The sequence below is a fragment of the Phaenicophaeus curvirostris genome, chromosome 11 (genome assembly GCF_032191515.1).
Source record: "Phaenicophaeus curvirostris isolate KB17595 chromosome 11, BPBGC_Pcur_1.0, whole genome shotgun sequence".
Lineage (NCBI taxonomy): Eukaryota > Metazoa > Chordata > Aves > Cuculiformes > Cuculidae > Phaenicophaeus > Phaenicophaeus curvirostris.
In genome coordinates, this window is record NC_091402.1 from 15,509,529 (window position 1) to 15,523,813 (window position 14,285).

Here is a 14,285-nt window from a genome sequence, read left to right on the forward strand (position 1 = left end):
GTCCAAAGAGAAAGGACAATTGTCTTGCATCTGCAGAATAAACATCATCTTGCTTTATACAGCCCACCGTCTGAACACTTTTTCTCTGCCTGCAAGCTTTTAAGGACTTGGAGCTAACAGTAACTAATAGCTAGGGCTCCAGAAACGCTTTTGGATACTCCATGATAAACCATCCTAAGAAAAAGTTACCACATGTAACTTGAATGTATTCTAAATGCATGATCTGGCTGTACAGCCACATTGTTATCATGATAACTTCAAGTCTCCTTATTTACATGGTCCCTGCTGTTTGTCACATTGCAAGTCACTGTGTTGTATCTAGAATTTAAACAAAACAAAACAAAAACTTCAGGGCAAATATTTCTACCTGTTCAGTAAAATGACTCCTAATGTTTTGTGTATGGACAAATTGCAAAACTATATAGAAACCAGAGGCAAAATTATAAAGGATTACATGTGAAGCATTTAGATCAATTATAGAGTAAAGGAACCATTTGAACAGAAAATCACAAATGCCGCTGCAGAGTCAAAGTCGCTGATTGGCATGATAGAGAGGATCAGACAGTAAAAGACCAAAGCAGTGAGCGAAATCAACAGATTAAATTGTGGAATTTCCTTTGCTTGAGGAGTTAAAAATCACAAGGCAGGACAAAGACTGCTAGCATGGAGCCTGCAGCAGGGATGGGCTGTTTTCCAAATATCCAGGAGAAAGCTTAAGGAAAAATGCTAACACAACTTTATTTTGTCTTGTACTGTAAGTACTTCGAGTACAAGTTTGCTTTTATTAATCTAGTAAACCGTGGCAATTAATTAGAGATCAGTTTCCTTTAAATATTACATAGAGGACTGGCAGAGTAATCGCAAACACAGCGCATGTCACCGCAGTGCTGTAAATAGAATTTCTCTTGATTTGTGCTTCCAGTCTCCGCTCAGTATCACACAATTCCAAAATCACATCTCTCATGGCAGAAGCCTGGCCCTTACCCTCCGCTGAAGGCCTTGGCATCACCCTTTCTGTAGGTCTAGAATGAACAGCAAGTTTAACACCCTGCATCTCAGAAATCATTTGCGCTAGACTTTCCTGAAAACTGCTAAACTGCTGCTGTAAACTCCCTAGACATGAACTGACTTGTTTACTGTAGTTAAGCTGTTCGTTTAAAGGAATTAAAAGAGAATCTAGTTTTATGGAGTCATTCCTGCCTTGTCCAGTTAATACAATGCCTTCTTTTATTTCCTGAGATGTCCTTGTTTGAAGCAGATTTTTCAGGTCTGCTATGACCTCACTGAGGTCCTTCTGCTGTAAGTAATGACTGGAAGCCTGTTCTTTGATGGCTTCTTGAAGATTTATTGGGCCCTTCTGTGCTTCAAGCACCAAGACTTTTAGTTCTTGCAGCCTTACTCGATTAACGTAGGTGGAACCAAGAACACCTATAATGGCTCCCAGTACAGAACCAATAATAGACCAGTTCTTCGTTTTTTCAGCTCTTGTTCGCTCTTTCTCATGGCTTTCCCTTACAGCTGCAGAGAAAAGGGAGAATTTTTCTCTCTCAGATTCTTCTGCATTTAAATACGTGGCTCGGTACCTCTTCTCTTCCTGCAAGAAATACAGAGATTTGAAGGAGAAGGTATAACATGAAGCTATAAGTCTATACTAAAAAAAAAACCATCCAACCCCCTTGAAGCTCCAGTGCAGCTGAAGGAATGGAATGTAGAACATCCATTAATTTTGTTTCAGAAATTTTCCTTTAATGTGGGATTTTCTTAATTAATCCTAATTAAGTCAATGAGACATCATTTTAAATCAAAACTGAGAAATGGAAAAGGTAATTAAGAATTACAGCTGAAGGTCTCCTACATGAGAATCTGTCCCATGCTGATGATGGAAAAGGGGTATGAGGGGGAGAGTCTCTCTCTCCCTGCAATGGTCACTTCTTTGGCCCTGCTTATTTCTCCAAACACTATTTTTACCACACTTCTTCCTTTCATTAGCAAACCCCTTAAATGGGAACTAAAATAAGACTGGAAAGGATGTCTCTGATAGGTTCATCCCCTGAATATACATACTTCTTATTCCTGTGCCTTCTCTTTCTTAGCCTGCTCACAGACAAATATCTTCCCTTTCTCCCCTCTCACTGGCTTCAGCATGGCAAAATTCCTTTTGTAAGCCACTTTACCTCAGCAAAATAGCAGAAGACTTTCTTGTTGTTCTCCTGCAGTAAAATTCCACTGGTTTAGCAAACAAATCGCTGGTTTTGGTAGTGGTGAGCCTATCTGTCAGCTAACTGCATCTCCCAGAATTATTCTCATTCTTCCAAGCATGTATCTCTTTTGTAAGACGGCACCATCACTTTACAGACAGCAGCGACTTGAGTTCTACCTTTCTTCATAGTCACGCAGATCTCCATTCTTTTTCAAGTCTCCTTCACACAGAGCCAGTCCCTTATGTAGACAACTACAGCCCTCTAGTTCTTTCCCGATGTTCTACCCACTGATCCAGGAGCACAACTTAAGCTTGGGCACTGGTACCCACTCCTTGCCTGAGCTTTGCCATAGGTGTACCGGCTTCCATGCCTGTTCCCTCCTGTTCTGCAGTTTCATCTGGATTTCCTGGACTGATTTTGACTGCTATCTTGTCTTTATCTCTGATTGATGGACTGTATTAAAACACATACCTGCTGCCAGCCTTGCTTGGTTTATCCTGCTGATGGTGCTGTAGGACTATGTCCTGTTGGTGAGGTTACCCCAGCCTGCACTGTAATCGACCTCACCCTTCTTGCTTGCTCTCCCTCATGAAGCTGCTTCCTTCTTGCTGTTCTCTGACAAATTCTTTAATGAATTGCCTGAGTGTTGCAGCCACGTAGAAGGCAGCTGAGAGAATTCTCAGGGATTAACAACCAGAAAGGAGCTTCTTTAATCACATGGAATTCATTGAATCCCAGATTTTTTGTGACTATTTATCTACAGGTCACCACTCCACAGTTTAGGTTCTCTAACTTCAGCTTTCTTTTCCAAATATACTGTCTGGTTTAGCATTAACATATAAAATTTGCATAGCAGATCAAACAATCTATAATAATTAACTAAACCATGTATCATTGGAAATTGACTTCAGAACTGAACTGCATCTGTAAAACCAGTCACTAGTGATGGAAGCAAAGCATTGTGTTTTCATTGTATTTGCCACTGTTCAAGTGCCAACAAATTACCTGCAGCAGCCTGTGTTCCAGCGTAGCCAGCTCTAAGTACTGGGTGTCATCCCGAGAGACCCTGTCTAAGCGGTCCCGAATTTCCTTCAGTTTAATCTGCTGGGCTTCTACGTTTTCACGAGCCTCTCGTACTATCCCTCGAGCTATCATAAAGACCTTTTCCGCCTGAGAAGGAAGAGTATTTAATATTTTTAGGGACTCTTACCAGGCAGATCTAAATCACTAATTATACGCATCTTTGGGGACGCCACCCCTAAACCACAATCCACGTCACTCTAATGGATAAGCTTCTTGTGCACAGACAAGAACACATTCATAGGATCGACACAGACAAAGTAGAGAAAAAGACACAATTCTCCTTGAAGACTCATTTTTGCCTTGCAACCAGTGTTTGTACTTCATACTGCTTAACTCATAATTTTTGTTTCCACGTTATAAGCACATTTACCTCTGTGACTTTTCCCTGAGCCTCTCGAACTTCATTAATTCCAACAAACTCCTCATATCTGTCCCACCAGTTCTTGCAGGTTGCAGACATTTTTTGAAGGGAGTTTTTTCCCATGACAGTTCCAGCTTCCATCAGCCGACTAAAAGCACCCACAGCCATTTCTATCGCAGACTTGGCTTCAGGCCTCTTAGGTGCTGGTGAGCAATAAGTCCGCACTATGTGTACATTCATTTTTGGACTCCACTTTATCAACAAATGGTGATACTGCAGACCACAGGACACCGAGGACACACTTGATTTGTATTTCATTGGCCCCATGTCTTGCATTTAATCACTAGAAGTGCTACACGGACAAAGAAGAAAAAGAAAAGTTACTGAAGTGTAGCTGATTTAATACCTCTTAAAACTACATGTGTACCAAAACAAATAAACTCCAGGAATGGCTCAATCATCACTATTTTTACACTATTACTTACATAGAGAGCTTTCCACAAGAAAGTTTCAACAATGGGCAGTTCTGACACAGATTCCTGCTCTTCTGCTGTTAGTAACTACTTCGGCCATGCTTCCTGATTGCCAGTTCACTTGCTGTGTGAATAGTGAGCATGTGCAGATCCAGAACCAGCAGTAGTAGCTTCAGAGTCATTTAATGCTTCAGCACAGCAGTGACTGCCATATGAAGTTTTCCCTTGTGCTTTTACACTCAAGTTTGGTGTATCACATCACAGGTATCACAGAATCACAGAATAACCAGGTTGGAAAAGACCCACCGGATCACCGAGTCCAACCGTTCCAACTAACAGTACTAACAGTTACTAACAGTTACTAACAGGTACTAACAGTTCTGCAAAAGAAAAGGAAAGGGTAAAAGACAGAGGGAGAAAAAAAACTTTGATAAGAAACAAAGTGGGGCTTGATCATTCCCTTTATCTTACGCTCCAGAGATGCACAAAAAACGTAAAGGACAGAGAGAAAACACAGATGTGCTGAACTGAACGCACATGATCTCATGAGACTGTCTATAGAAGCAAAACATAAGGAAGAGTCACAAGATCAGAAAAATACCAGACAGTGAACACACAGCCAGGCCTGCATTTTAAAATGAGCTTAAACTTCTTGCTTACATTGCAATAGCAGACTAAGAGTTATGGTTTATTGTCTATTGATTTGGGCACTGGAACAGGCTACCCAGGAAGGTGGTTGATTCACCTTCCCTAGAGGTGTTTAATGCACAGGTGGACGAGGTGCTAAGAGGCGTGGTTTAGTGTTTGATAGGAATAGTTGGACTCAATGATCCAGTGGGTCTCTTCCAACCTGGTTTTTCTATGATTCTATGAAATAAGATCTTAATTTTTGACTGAGCACGTGCTTCTAAAAGTTTTTAAGAGGAAAAGTTTAAATAAGGTTTTACATGAAGTTTGAGTGTGACTATATTAGGTTTTCACTAATGGAATAGAAAAGCATGGATTATTAAGAATGCTTGAGGGTTGCTGCACCATTGTAAAAAATTATTTTAATACAGTTTTCCGTGTTCATTTTAGGTAGCAAATACATTGCATGAGTGCAAATATAGGCACCTCCACAGGAGAGGATTCTTTCTACTGGAAGGCATTTTTTTATCAGCTTTCAGGAACACCAGAGGTTCACTCCCTGCCAGGTATATCCTACCAAACACTGATAACACCAAAGAGCACTGTGAAAATCTCACCAGTTGGTTTCTATGCATAATAGCACGGTAGATCAGAACCACAGGAGCATGAAACAAAGTAAGTTCTTTCTCCTTCTAGCATCACTCACATTTTACCATTATAACACCTACTCTACATTGTAGGCCATGCATTAAATTGTCATCTTTGTCTGTTCTAGACTGCAAGACTTCCCTTTTTTAACACCCTGCTACATCAAGACTTTTAAAGAATACTCGGGCTATTTAGACAGTATAGCAAAAAGAGAGAAAATCGAGATTTTTAGAAGAATTTCCATGCAGACAGTTGCAAGCAGACTGCACAGACAATAATCTCAGTCTGAGCCAACAGGCGCTGAGCCAGTTACGAGAGCTTCCCCTGAGATAACATGCCAGGTTCTTCTCTTACTTCGAGTTTCCTCTGCCCACAGTCACGGCCAAACATTCTTCAAAACACTGTTGCTGCAAACCCTGAACACTGCTTGCCAATAACACTGGTGTCTATGGGGCTTCTCACACTCTAGCAGCCTCTACTTACCCTTAAGGCAGTGAAAAGCCTCGTTCACTGCTAACCAGCCCCTTAGCTACCAGAGGGGCCCTCGCACGGTAGGCAAGGAATCATAGAATCACTTGGTTGGAAAAGACCTTTGAGATCATTGAGTCAAAACGTACCTGTCCACCACTAAATCATATTCCCTAGGCACCTCATCCATCTATCTTTTAAACAGCTCCAGGGATGGTGGCTCAAGCCCTCCCTGGGCAACCCCTTCAGTGCCCAATAACCCTTTCGGTGAAGAAATTTCTCCTAATGTCCAATCTGAACCTCCCCTGGCACAGCTTGAGGCCATTCCCTCTCATCCTATCCCCCGTCACTTGAGAGAAGAGACCATCACCCACCTCTCCACAACTTCATTCCGGGCAGTTGTAAAGAGCAGTAAGGTCTCAGCCTCCTTTTCTCCAGGTAAACCCCCCCGTTCCCTCAGCCGCCTCTCCTAAGGCCTGCGCTCCAGACCCAGCTCCCAGCCCGCCTCCGGCCGGCGAACCCTCGCGAGGGAGCGCCGCGTCCCCACCGCCCGAGCTCCCTGCGTGGCGGAGGCCGGACCAGGCCGGGCTGGGCCTCCCCGGACCCACCGGCGGCAGCAGCACCTCCTGCCTGACCGAGGCGGCGGCGGCGGCGGCGGAAGAGCTACAGCGGCCGGGCGGAAGTGCCGCCGGAAGTGTCGGAAGCGGCGCCGGAAGCGCTGCAGCGGCGGCGCGGCGCCGGGCGGAAGCGGCTGCGGATTCGGTGCCGGAAGCGCTACGGCGGCTGGGCGGGAGCGGCGCGGCGGAGGAGGCGCCATGTCGGGCCGAGAGGGTAAGGCCGGGCGCGGGGCTCCAGCCGCCGCCCGTTGCGCCGCTTCCCTCTCTCATGGTCTCTTCTGTCTTTGCAGGCGGCAAGAAGAAGCCGCTGAAGCAGCCGAAGAAGCAGTCGAAGGACCTGGATGAGGTAGGGCGACGGGCGAGCCCCGCGGTGGCTGCGGCACCGGGGCGGGGCGGCGCTGGGCCCGGGCCGCGCTGTGGCGGGGCTGCTGCCCCGCGTTTGTGAAGCGTCCCGTTTGGCGAGGGCCGCTGCGACAGGGCGAGGCACGGCCGTGCGGGGCCTGGGGGCGATGGGCTGTTGCCCGCGGCCTCGGCTTCGCGGTCTGCGCCCACGGCAAAGGCGGCCGTACTGGCTAAGGAGGAGCGAGGTGCCACGGAGAAGGCTGGAGTGAGCTCGCTGGAGCATTAGGCTGTGGTGGGATGCCTGACAAAGGGACAGGTTGCAGGAGCCTGGGACAGGACACAGAAACCGGGGATTACCCAGTAGTGAAAATAAATCAGGTAGTGGTGAATTTCACATTAGCGATACTTAAACATAGGAGCTCGGAGTGTGGTCATAGGATGGGTGTAAGTTCTTATTTCTGAGGATCGTGTAGGATGGATGAGGCACCACTGACTGGAAAAAAAAATACTGTAGCTCTAGAAAAGGAAAAAAACCCCACAGCTTTCTAAATAAGCTTTTTTTGCTCCAGAAACAGTAGAACCGGTTACAAGTGCTTACAAAGATCCAAGTTATAATAATTCAAATATTAATAGCCAGTATTGATTTTAGCACAGCTATGGGAAACAAAGGCAGTTCTGTTCTGTAGCAGAGCAGTGTTCTGTGTGTGAGGAGGAAACCAGGAGAAATGAGGTTCTTGGTGCCAGCTTATGTTATATTCTTAAACGCAAGGCAGGAGTGGGACCTCGAAGGTGATGGAAGGTGAGCATGCAGCTTACTGAGATGCAACACTCTAAAGGCAGTGTCTAGCATATTAATGATTCGATTTACTGCAAACATTGATAATTCAGAGGGCAGAATTGGATTATGCCATTGTAAACAATACTTGTTTAATTTCAGAAAGATCGAGCACATAAATTTAAACTTTAGTCATTGTGTTCTGGTACAGCAAAACCCTCTTTGTCGTAGTTCTGCAAGATTTTGCATCAGTTCAGCCAGGTTTTTATTACTGTTAGAACATTACATTTGTTTCTCATTGCTTGTCAGTTGTTGTTGAACTTTTGGTGAGGAGATGTTAACAAACACTGTTGTTCTTTTCTTTAGACAGATCTGGCATTTAAACAAAAGCAGAAGGAGGAGCAAAAGAAACTTGAGGAGATGAAAGCAAAGGCTGCTGGAAAAGGGCCCCTCAGTAAGTGAGGTGCCATACCGATAGGGAAAACGGAGGGCTTGCTGGCTTCACAAATGTAGTGGTTTTGCTTGACAAACATAAAAGCACAGACCTTTAGGTTATTTAACGTACACCAGTGAGTGAGTGTCAGGTGCAGGTGATAAGTAACAAATAGAGGTTAATTTTCTTTTTTGTTCATTAACTATGCAATTTCATCCCCAGATTCCTGATGCAGATTTAACAGCCTGTCTGGCATGCTAACTTATACTGGTGGGATGGTGCAGAGATGTTTCTACTCTTACTGCAGAATACCATCCTTTTCTTTCTAGATATCTTATGCGTAGGCTTTGTCACAGTCTTGAAAGTTTAAGAAATCCAGTACTTGTTCTGTTAGCAGATTAATTTCTTCAAGAACAGTAGGTTCCTGGCAGAAAAAAAAAAGTGAATAGAAACAAATCTGGCTTCAGCCTTTTTGCCTGAGTTACTGTAAAGTACGCGTTGTAACTGAAGAATGTTTGCAGAGTGTGTAGATGAAGCATTGAGCCCCATCTTTGTCTCAGATAGTGACCATAGGAGATGGTGTTCGTGTCTGTGCACTTTCCTCACACTTCAGTGTCTGTGGTGATCGGATTGGGAGGTTAAAGGGTGCACCTTGCCTATCCCCTCTAGATGTTTTGACCTGTGGTTGATTGATGTGACTAATCACTTCCATTCTGCAAAGACTGTTAAACTTTACACTTTGCTTCCTATCCTTTATCAAGCTTTCAGTCTTGAAAGGTCTCAGAAAGACCTTTCCAGGAGTCCCATAGCAGCTTAGTTTCTCTCACAACCTTTGCTGTGGAATCTTGTCAGTTGCCCTTTGAAAATATGAATACCCCTGGATTCGCTTTGTCCATGCACTAAATGGTAAACTTGGAGTTCCAGCAGGGAAGTGAGAAATAATTTAGTATTTACAGGAGTCTTGTTAGCTTTCACAAGACTGTCTATCCATTTGCTTTATTACAGACTCTTATCTTCTTGGAGATTAAGTCAGACTCTTGGTGTCTCATTCCCTAGTTCTTTACAGAATCCCTCTGTATCTGGGAACTATGCTGGCAATCTGCGAGTCCTGATGCCATGCCTGCAATGATATATTTCAAATCTTAGTGGCAGTTATACATTTTCACATTAGGGCTTGTCGGTGCTCTTGGAGGGAGTGCCATCCAGTCCCACTGACTTGTGATATTTCTTGTTTATTTATCTCAAATTGATCTAGCTCCTCTACAAAAAATGTGCTGAGTGTGGGACTCGAAACATCTTTGGTATTACAGACCAATGCAAAACAATTCGCTGACCCTCTCCTCTGTGTCCTTGCCATCCTAAACTTGATCTGCACAGGGTGCTTCAGCTTCCAGATTTCTTCATCGTTCTTTCCTACCATTATCCTGGCATTTAGTGATAAGAGTAGAGGGAATGGCTTTAAATCGGAGAGGGGCAGATTCAGACTAGACATAAGGAGGAGGTTCTTCACTGTGAGAGCGGTGAGGCACTGGCACAGGTTGTTCAGGGAAGCTGTGGCTGCCCCATCCCTGGAGGTGTTCAAGGCCAGGTTGGATGGGGCTTGAGCAGCCTGATCTGGTGGGAGGTGTCACTGCCTATCACAGGGGGGTTGGAATTAGATGATCTCCAAGGACCCTTCGAACACAAACCATTCTGTACTTCTATGATTACTCTGCATTTTTCTAGACTGAATTTCAGTCATCTGGTCCTTGTCCAGTGTTTGCCAAAGCAGATAGTGATTACTGTGTTATTGTGGGAGGGCCAGAGTGTTCCTAAGAGCCTCAGCAAGGCGACACTGTTGGCATCATATCACAGTGCAAAGTCTGTTGTTGACCATCAGCCCTTACAGCCCATCTGCTGCAGGCTCGTTTTTCTTTTTTCTTTTCCACTAGTCATACATGCCACATGCTGTAAGAAACAGCATTTACAAAAAATGCCTCCCCCGTTGCTGTGTTAATACATTGTGTTCTTTCACCCTGATTTAGTCTCTTCAATATTAGGGACTGCAGAGAACAGATAGTTCCAGTACCTCCTTCTGTAGAGCTTTGATCTCAGCTGGGGTCTCTAGTTGCTGTAGGGATACTGACGCTTTTATTCCCTTACTCTTGCATTTGATTTGACCGGACTGTACTCCTGCTGTATAAGAAATAAAACAACGGAGGGTGCCCATGGAGGAACAAAGAAATTGTTTAAATGTTTAGTTTTGTTGTAGATTTATGGGGCCTTACAGGTTTCTAATGTTAACTAAGTTATTCCTTCAGAATACAGTATGTGGGATTGCATACACATGCAAAACCAATTCACCAGTGGGATCTGGGTTGTACAGGCAGCTTGGGGGGGATTCGATTTCATGAGGAATAAGATTTGTTGCTGAGCTCTGTAACAGTTGTCTAATCAGTTGTGTTGTTTCCTTTGGCAGCCACTGGTGGAATAAAGAAGTCTGGCAAAAAGTAGTTTGACCAAACTGCAGGGTAAGGATCAAGTTACTCAATGGATCTGCAGACTTCAGAGAGTCGCCAGAACTTGGTATCATTTGGGAAACATTGTACATTTTGTTTAGTCAGAATAAATCTTTTTTGTTAAGATGTAATATTTTCTCTTTTTACCCATAGGTTTTGTTTTAAAAATGGCATTATTGTTTCATACTGGAAATGAAACCATTACTACAGACCACTTGTGAACTTGTGCACCAGAGCGCGTTTGGCAGTCGTTGGTGAGAATAAATGGAAACTTCTGCTCTCTTGACAATGGGAGTTGGGGCCCGAGCGTTAAAACCTGCAGAGTTTTGATCTGAAGGCTCAGGTTTAGCAGCGGCTGTTGAAGATGTGGCTGTATCTGCATATATGTGGAGGGCTGGAAGTTTTCTCTGAAGGAAAGGGTGGGTTATGCTCCCATCGCCAGCAAAGTAGTCACCTTCAGGTCTACCTCTGTCCAAAGTAAAGCTCCATTTCATAGTTACTGTGTAGGAATTCTGAAGTGCTCCCCTGACCTAGAACAGCTGCACCTTACAAGACAGCTAAGTATATTAATAAGTTCTCACACCCCTAAGACAGGTTATCTCTTGACCTAAATCAGCTACGTCTCAGAATACAGATTTATATGATGAGATAATTAAACATACAAACCAGCTGCAGCAAAACTTATCAATTCTCACAGTGGTATAGGGGCTGCTCCCTCTTTCAGGAAAGGCATGGGTGACCAGCGAGGCACTCTGAATCATAGAATCACTAGGTTGGAAAAGACCCCTTGGATCATCGAGTCCAACCATTCCTGACCGCCACTAAACTGTGTGCCTGAGCACCTCGTCCACCCCTCTTTTAAACACCTCCAGGGAAGGTGACTCAACCCCCTCCCTGGGCAGCTTGTTCCAGTGCCTTATGACCCCTTCTGTGAAATTTTTTTTCCTGATATTCAGTCTGAACGTCACCTGGTGGAGCTTGAGGCCATTCTCTCTCGTCCTGTCCCCTGTCACTTGGGAGAAGAGCCCAGCTCCCTCCTCTCCACAACCTCCTTTCAGGTAGTTGGAGAGAGCAATGAGGTCTCCCCTCAGCCTCCTCTTCTCCAGGCTAAACACCCCCAGCTCACTCCTAAGACTTGTTGGTCATGGGGAAGAGAAACCGCGTGTTTCCCGAGGGCTGCGGGGGGCACTTCCCGGGGGCCCCTCGGGGCGGGGCGGAGAGGCGGGACCCGCCGCGCCCGGCAGGGGGAGGCCCAGGTTTCGCGGGCCCTACCGCCGCCTCGTGGCCGCGCATGCGCACTGCGCCGCGGAATCTCCGCGCTGAGGAGACTGCGCCCCGGGAATTCCCGCGCTGCGGAGCCGGCCGCGCATGCGCACTGCGCCCCGGGCGGGGAGGAGGTGGAGGTGACGCTGTGGGTAACTGTTAGTTAGAAACCAGCGTCCCCGAATTCCCATCTCGTCTCGGGGAAGAGGTTTTGTACTAAATTTCTGGGAGAAAGAGCCACAAGGTGCTTGAACCGAAGGGTTGGCGAGGAAGGGAGAATGAAGCAGCCCTTTGGCTTTGGTTTAACTTATTTGCTACCTTCTCAACAAACCACAATCCTTGGGAAAAGACAGAAAATTGAGCTTCTAAGGCATATATACCTAGAAGTTCAACGCAATCCGGTTTCTTAAAGTTGAGGTTATAAATAGATAGTAAATTGGATCATGAGCTCCGAGGTAGAATTCTTTGCTCAAGACCGAATCTTGCTGATTTGGAATTATTGCCTATCACCAGGCCCGGCCCTGTGACTGCTGCCCTGCTCAGTGCTCCCTCTGTGGGGAGAACCTTTTCCTACGATCCAACCTAACCCTCCCCTTGTGCATCTTCCTGCCATTCCCTCAGGTCCTATTATTGGTGACCAGAGAGAAGAATCATAGAATAGCTTGAGTTGAAAGGGACCTTAAAGATCCTATAGTTCCAACCTCCTCAGCTCCTGCTCCTCCTGCCCTCACTTTGGGTCAAAAATCACTTCCAACACATGAAACAACCATAGGTGCTGTGCCTGCAACCATAGGTGCTCCGAGAGGAGTGGAAACACCCTCTTTTGCTTTACTTATACCAACGAAGTACACACCCATTTTCTGCTGGTGTCGGAGTAGGTAATGTGAGGAGGTGCTTTAAAATCAGGAGGGAGAGGGAATGGGTGACAACATCCTCTAGATGTGGCCAGAACACGAGAGAAATATAACCTTGGCAGGGCAACAATAAGAAATTGTTTGGCCCAGAAATTACTAAATGAAATGAATGAGGTTGCCAGTCACAGCGAAGTGAACGTGAAGTGGTCTGAGTGAAATAAGAGTGGAATAGGTTGAGTAGAAATGTGTGCTCTGCAGCATGAGAGAATATGCAAAGGCATTTCAGCCAGAAGTCAAGACAAGAGGGAAAGAGACCAAATGGCAAAGTGACAGATCGCTGCTGTGGGAGAGCTGTTCTCAATAGGCTTTAGTTTAATGTAGACATTGAACTGCCTTCCTGGCCAAGAGTCCTCCTGTGATTAATATTAGGCTATGAAAATGGAGCTGAACAAAGGAACGCTTTGATACATGATGCTATGTAATAAATGACATTTCATTCCTTAGTGCAGCTCCAGCTCAGTGTTCAACTACTGCAAAGACAACACAGCTCTTAAATCATGTATATACATAAAACTACCCACAGTCTGAAGGGCACAGAAAAAACAAAGCCCAGGAGGCAGTAGGAAATGAATGTCAATGATTAAAATAGTAGTGGAATAGATGCAGATATGTTCTATAGGGAAAGCTATTGAAGGATATGATTGCTGTAATGAATTCAAGGTGAGCTCTAACGTTTTGACGTACTTCGCCTGCTCTTTAGAGTTAGTTCAACTCCAAGGAAATCATACCTCAGTCTCAATGACTTCCACATATTGATTCACGTGTGGTCTTAAATATGAAAGTCCTCTAGCAGAAGTCAGCCATCCTGGAGAACTGCGTTTAAACTTTTGCTCTGCCACAGCCTTGCTTTGTGACCTTGCCTAAGACACTCTGCATTTAATTTTTAATCTTTCTGGAAAACAGAGACAGTGGTATTATCTTCTGTTAGAATAATATTCTGAGGCTTAATAAATAATTGTTATGTACTATGATTCTAGACCAAGAGAAGCTAAGAAAGCATGAAGTATACAGCCCAAAACATCCTAAAATGCCTCACTTCTATTGAAGAACTGCAGTTAATTCTGACATGCAGTCCCACAATTATGTATGGATCTAGCAGAATTGCCCAGACTCAATGACTTCATACCCTAGGCCTTTCTCACCTCTTGCTTCTATTGTTTTGTCTTCAAAAAACATCCAGGACACATCAAAGAACTTTGCTGCTTATCCCCATCACACTGGACTACAGGTACCCTTCTGCATTTTAATCGTTTGTAATCAAGTAGTAAACATTTGTAAGGGGATTTTCAATGGAGCTAAACTGCTAAATTTTCTAAGGACTGTATAAAGTGGGAATCCTCAGCAGATTAGCGAGCTGCTTTCCCCTGAAAAATAACATTGGGATTTCTTACCCTGAATGTTCAGAATGCTTTGAATTCCACAGGACTACCTAAAGCCTTCTCCTGGCTGAGAGAGACCTCATGAAGGGCCAAACGAGGTAGCTCCTGTGCTATGGTTGTTAGCAGGAACAGGCTTTGGTCTCCACCTTTGACATTCCCAAACTCAAGGACCTAGGTGTGCCCTTAATCAGCTCTGTGGTACG

General features: G+C 44.8%; 1 protein-coding gene and 1 long non-coding RNA gene across 4 annotated transcripts; one reads left to right on the plus strand and one right to left on the minus strand.

Moving 5' to 3' along the window:
• Positions 1 to 732: 732 nt before the first annotated feature.
• Positions 733 to 4,400, minus strand: CCDC51 (coiled-coil domain containing 51). Of its 2 annotated transcripts, XM_069865795.1 has the most exons (4): positions 4,131 to 4,400; positions 3,655 to 3,997; positions 3,207 to 3,371; positions 733 to 1,594 (listed from the first exon to the last, which is right to left on the minus strand). In XM_069865795.1, the coding sequence occupies exons 2-4, from the start codon at positions 3,979 to 3,981 to the stop codon at positions 818 to 820; spliced, it is 1,269 nt and encodes a 422-aa protein (XP_069721896.1). In that variant the 5' UTR covers positions 3,982 to 3,997; positions 4,131 to 4,400; the 3' UTR covers positions 733 to 817. The 2 variants fall into 2 exon arrangements, with proteins under 2 accessions (XP_069721896.1, XP_069721895.1); XM_069865794.1 differs by lacking the exon at positions 4,131 to 4,400 and having other exon boundaries at positions 3,655 to 4,023.
• A 2,175-nt stretch (positions 4,401 to 6,575) lies between these two features.
• Positions 6,576 to 11,025, plus strand: LOC138725169 (uncharacterized). Of its 2 annotated transcripts, XR_011338193.1 has the most exons (5): positions 6,576 to 6,692; positions 6,769 to 6,824; positions 7,962 to 8,049; positions 10,487 to 10,538; positions 10,680 to 11,025. It is a non-coding gene; the product is annotated as an uncharacterized lncRNA (long non-coding RNA). The 2 variants fall into 2 exon arrangements; XR_011338192.1 differs by lacking the exon at positions 10,680 to 11,025 and having other exon boundaries at positions 6,577 to 6,692; positions 10,487 to 10,657.
• Positions 11,026 to 14,285: the final 3,260 nt, after the last annotated feature.

What these genes read in the sequence shown, in the direction of transcription:
- CCDC51 (XM_069865795.1), bottom strand. Translation starts at nt 3,981, where the DNA reads ATGCAAGACATGGGGCCAATGAAATACAAATCAAGTGTGTCCTCGGTG. An exon ending in CTCAGGGAAAAGTCACAGAG is followed by an intron (nt 3,372 to 3,654) that starts GTAAATGTGCTT and finishes CTTCCTTCTCAG; the next exon opens with GCGGAAAAGGTCTTTATGAT. An exon ending in TGGAACACAGGCTGCTGCAG is followed by an intron (nt 1,595 to 3,206) that starts GTAATTTGTTGG and finishes TATTTCTTGCAG; the next exon opens with GAAGAGAAGAGGTACCGAGC.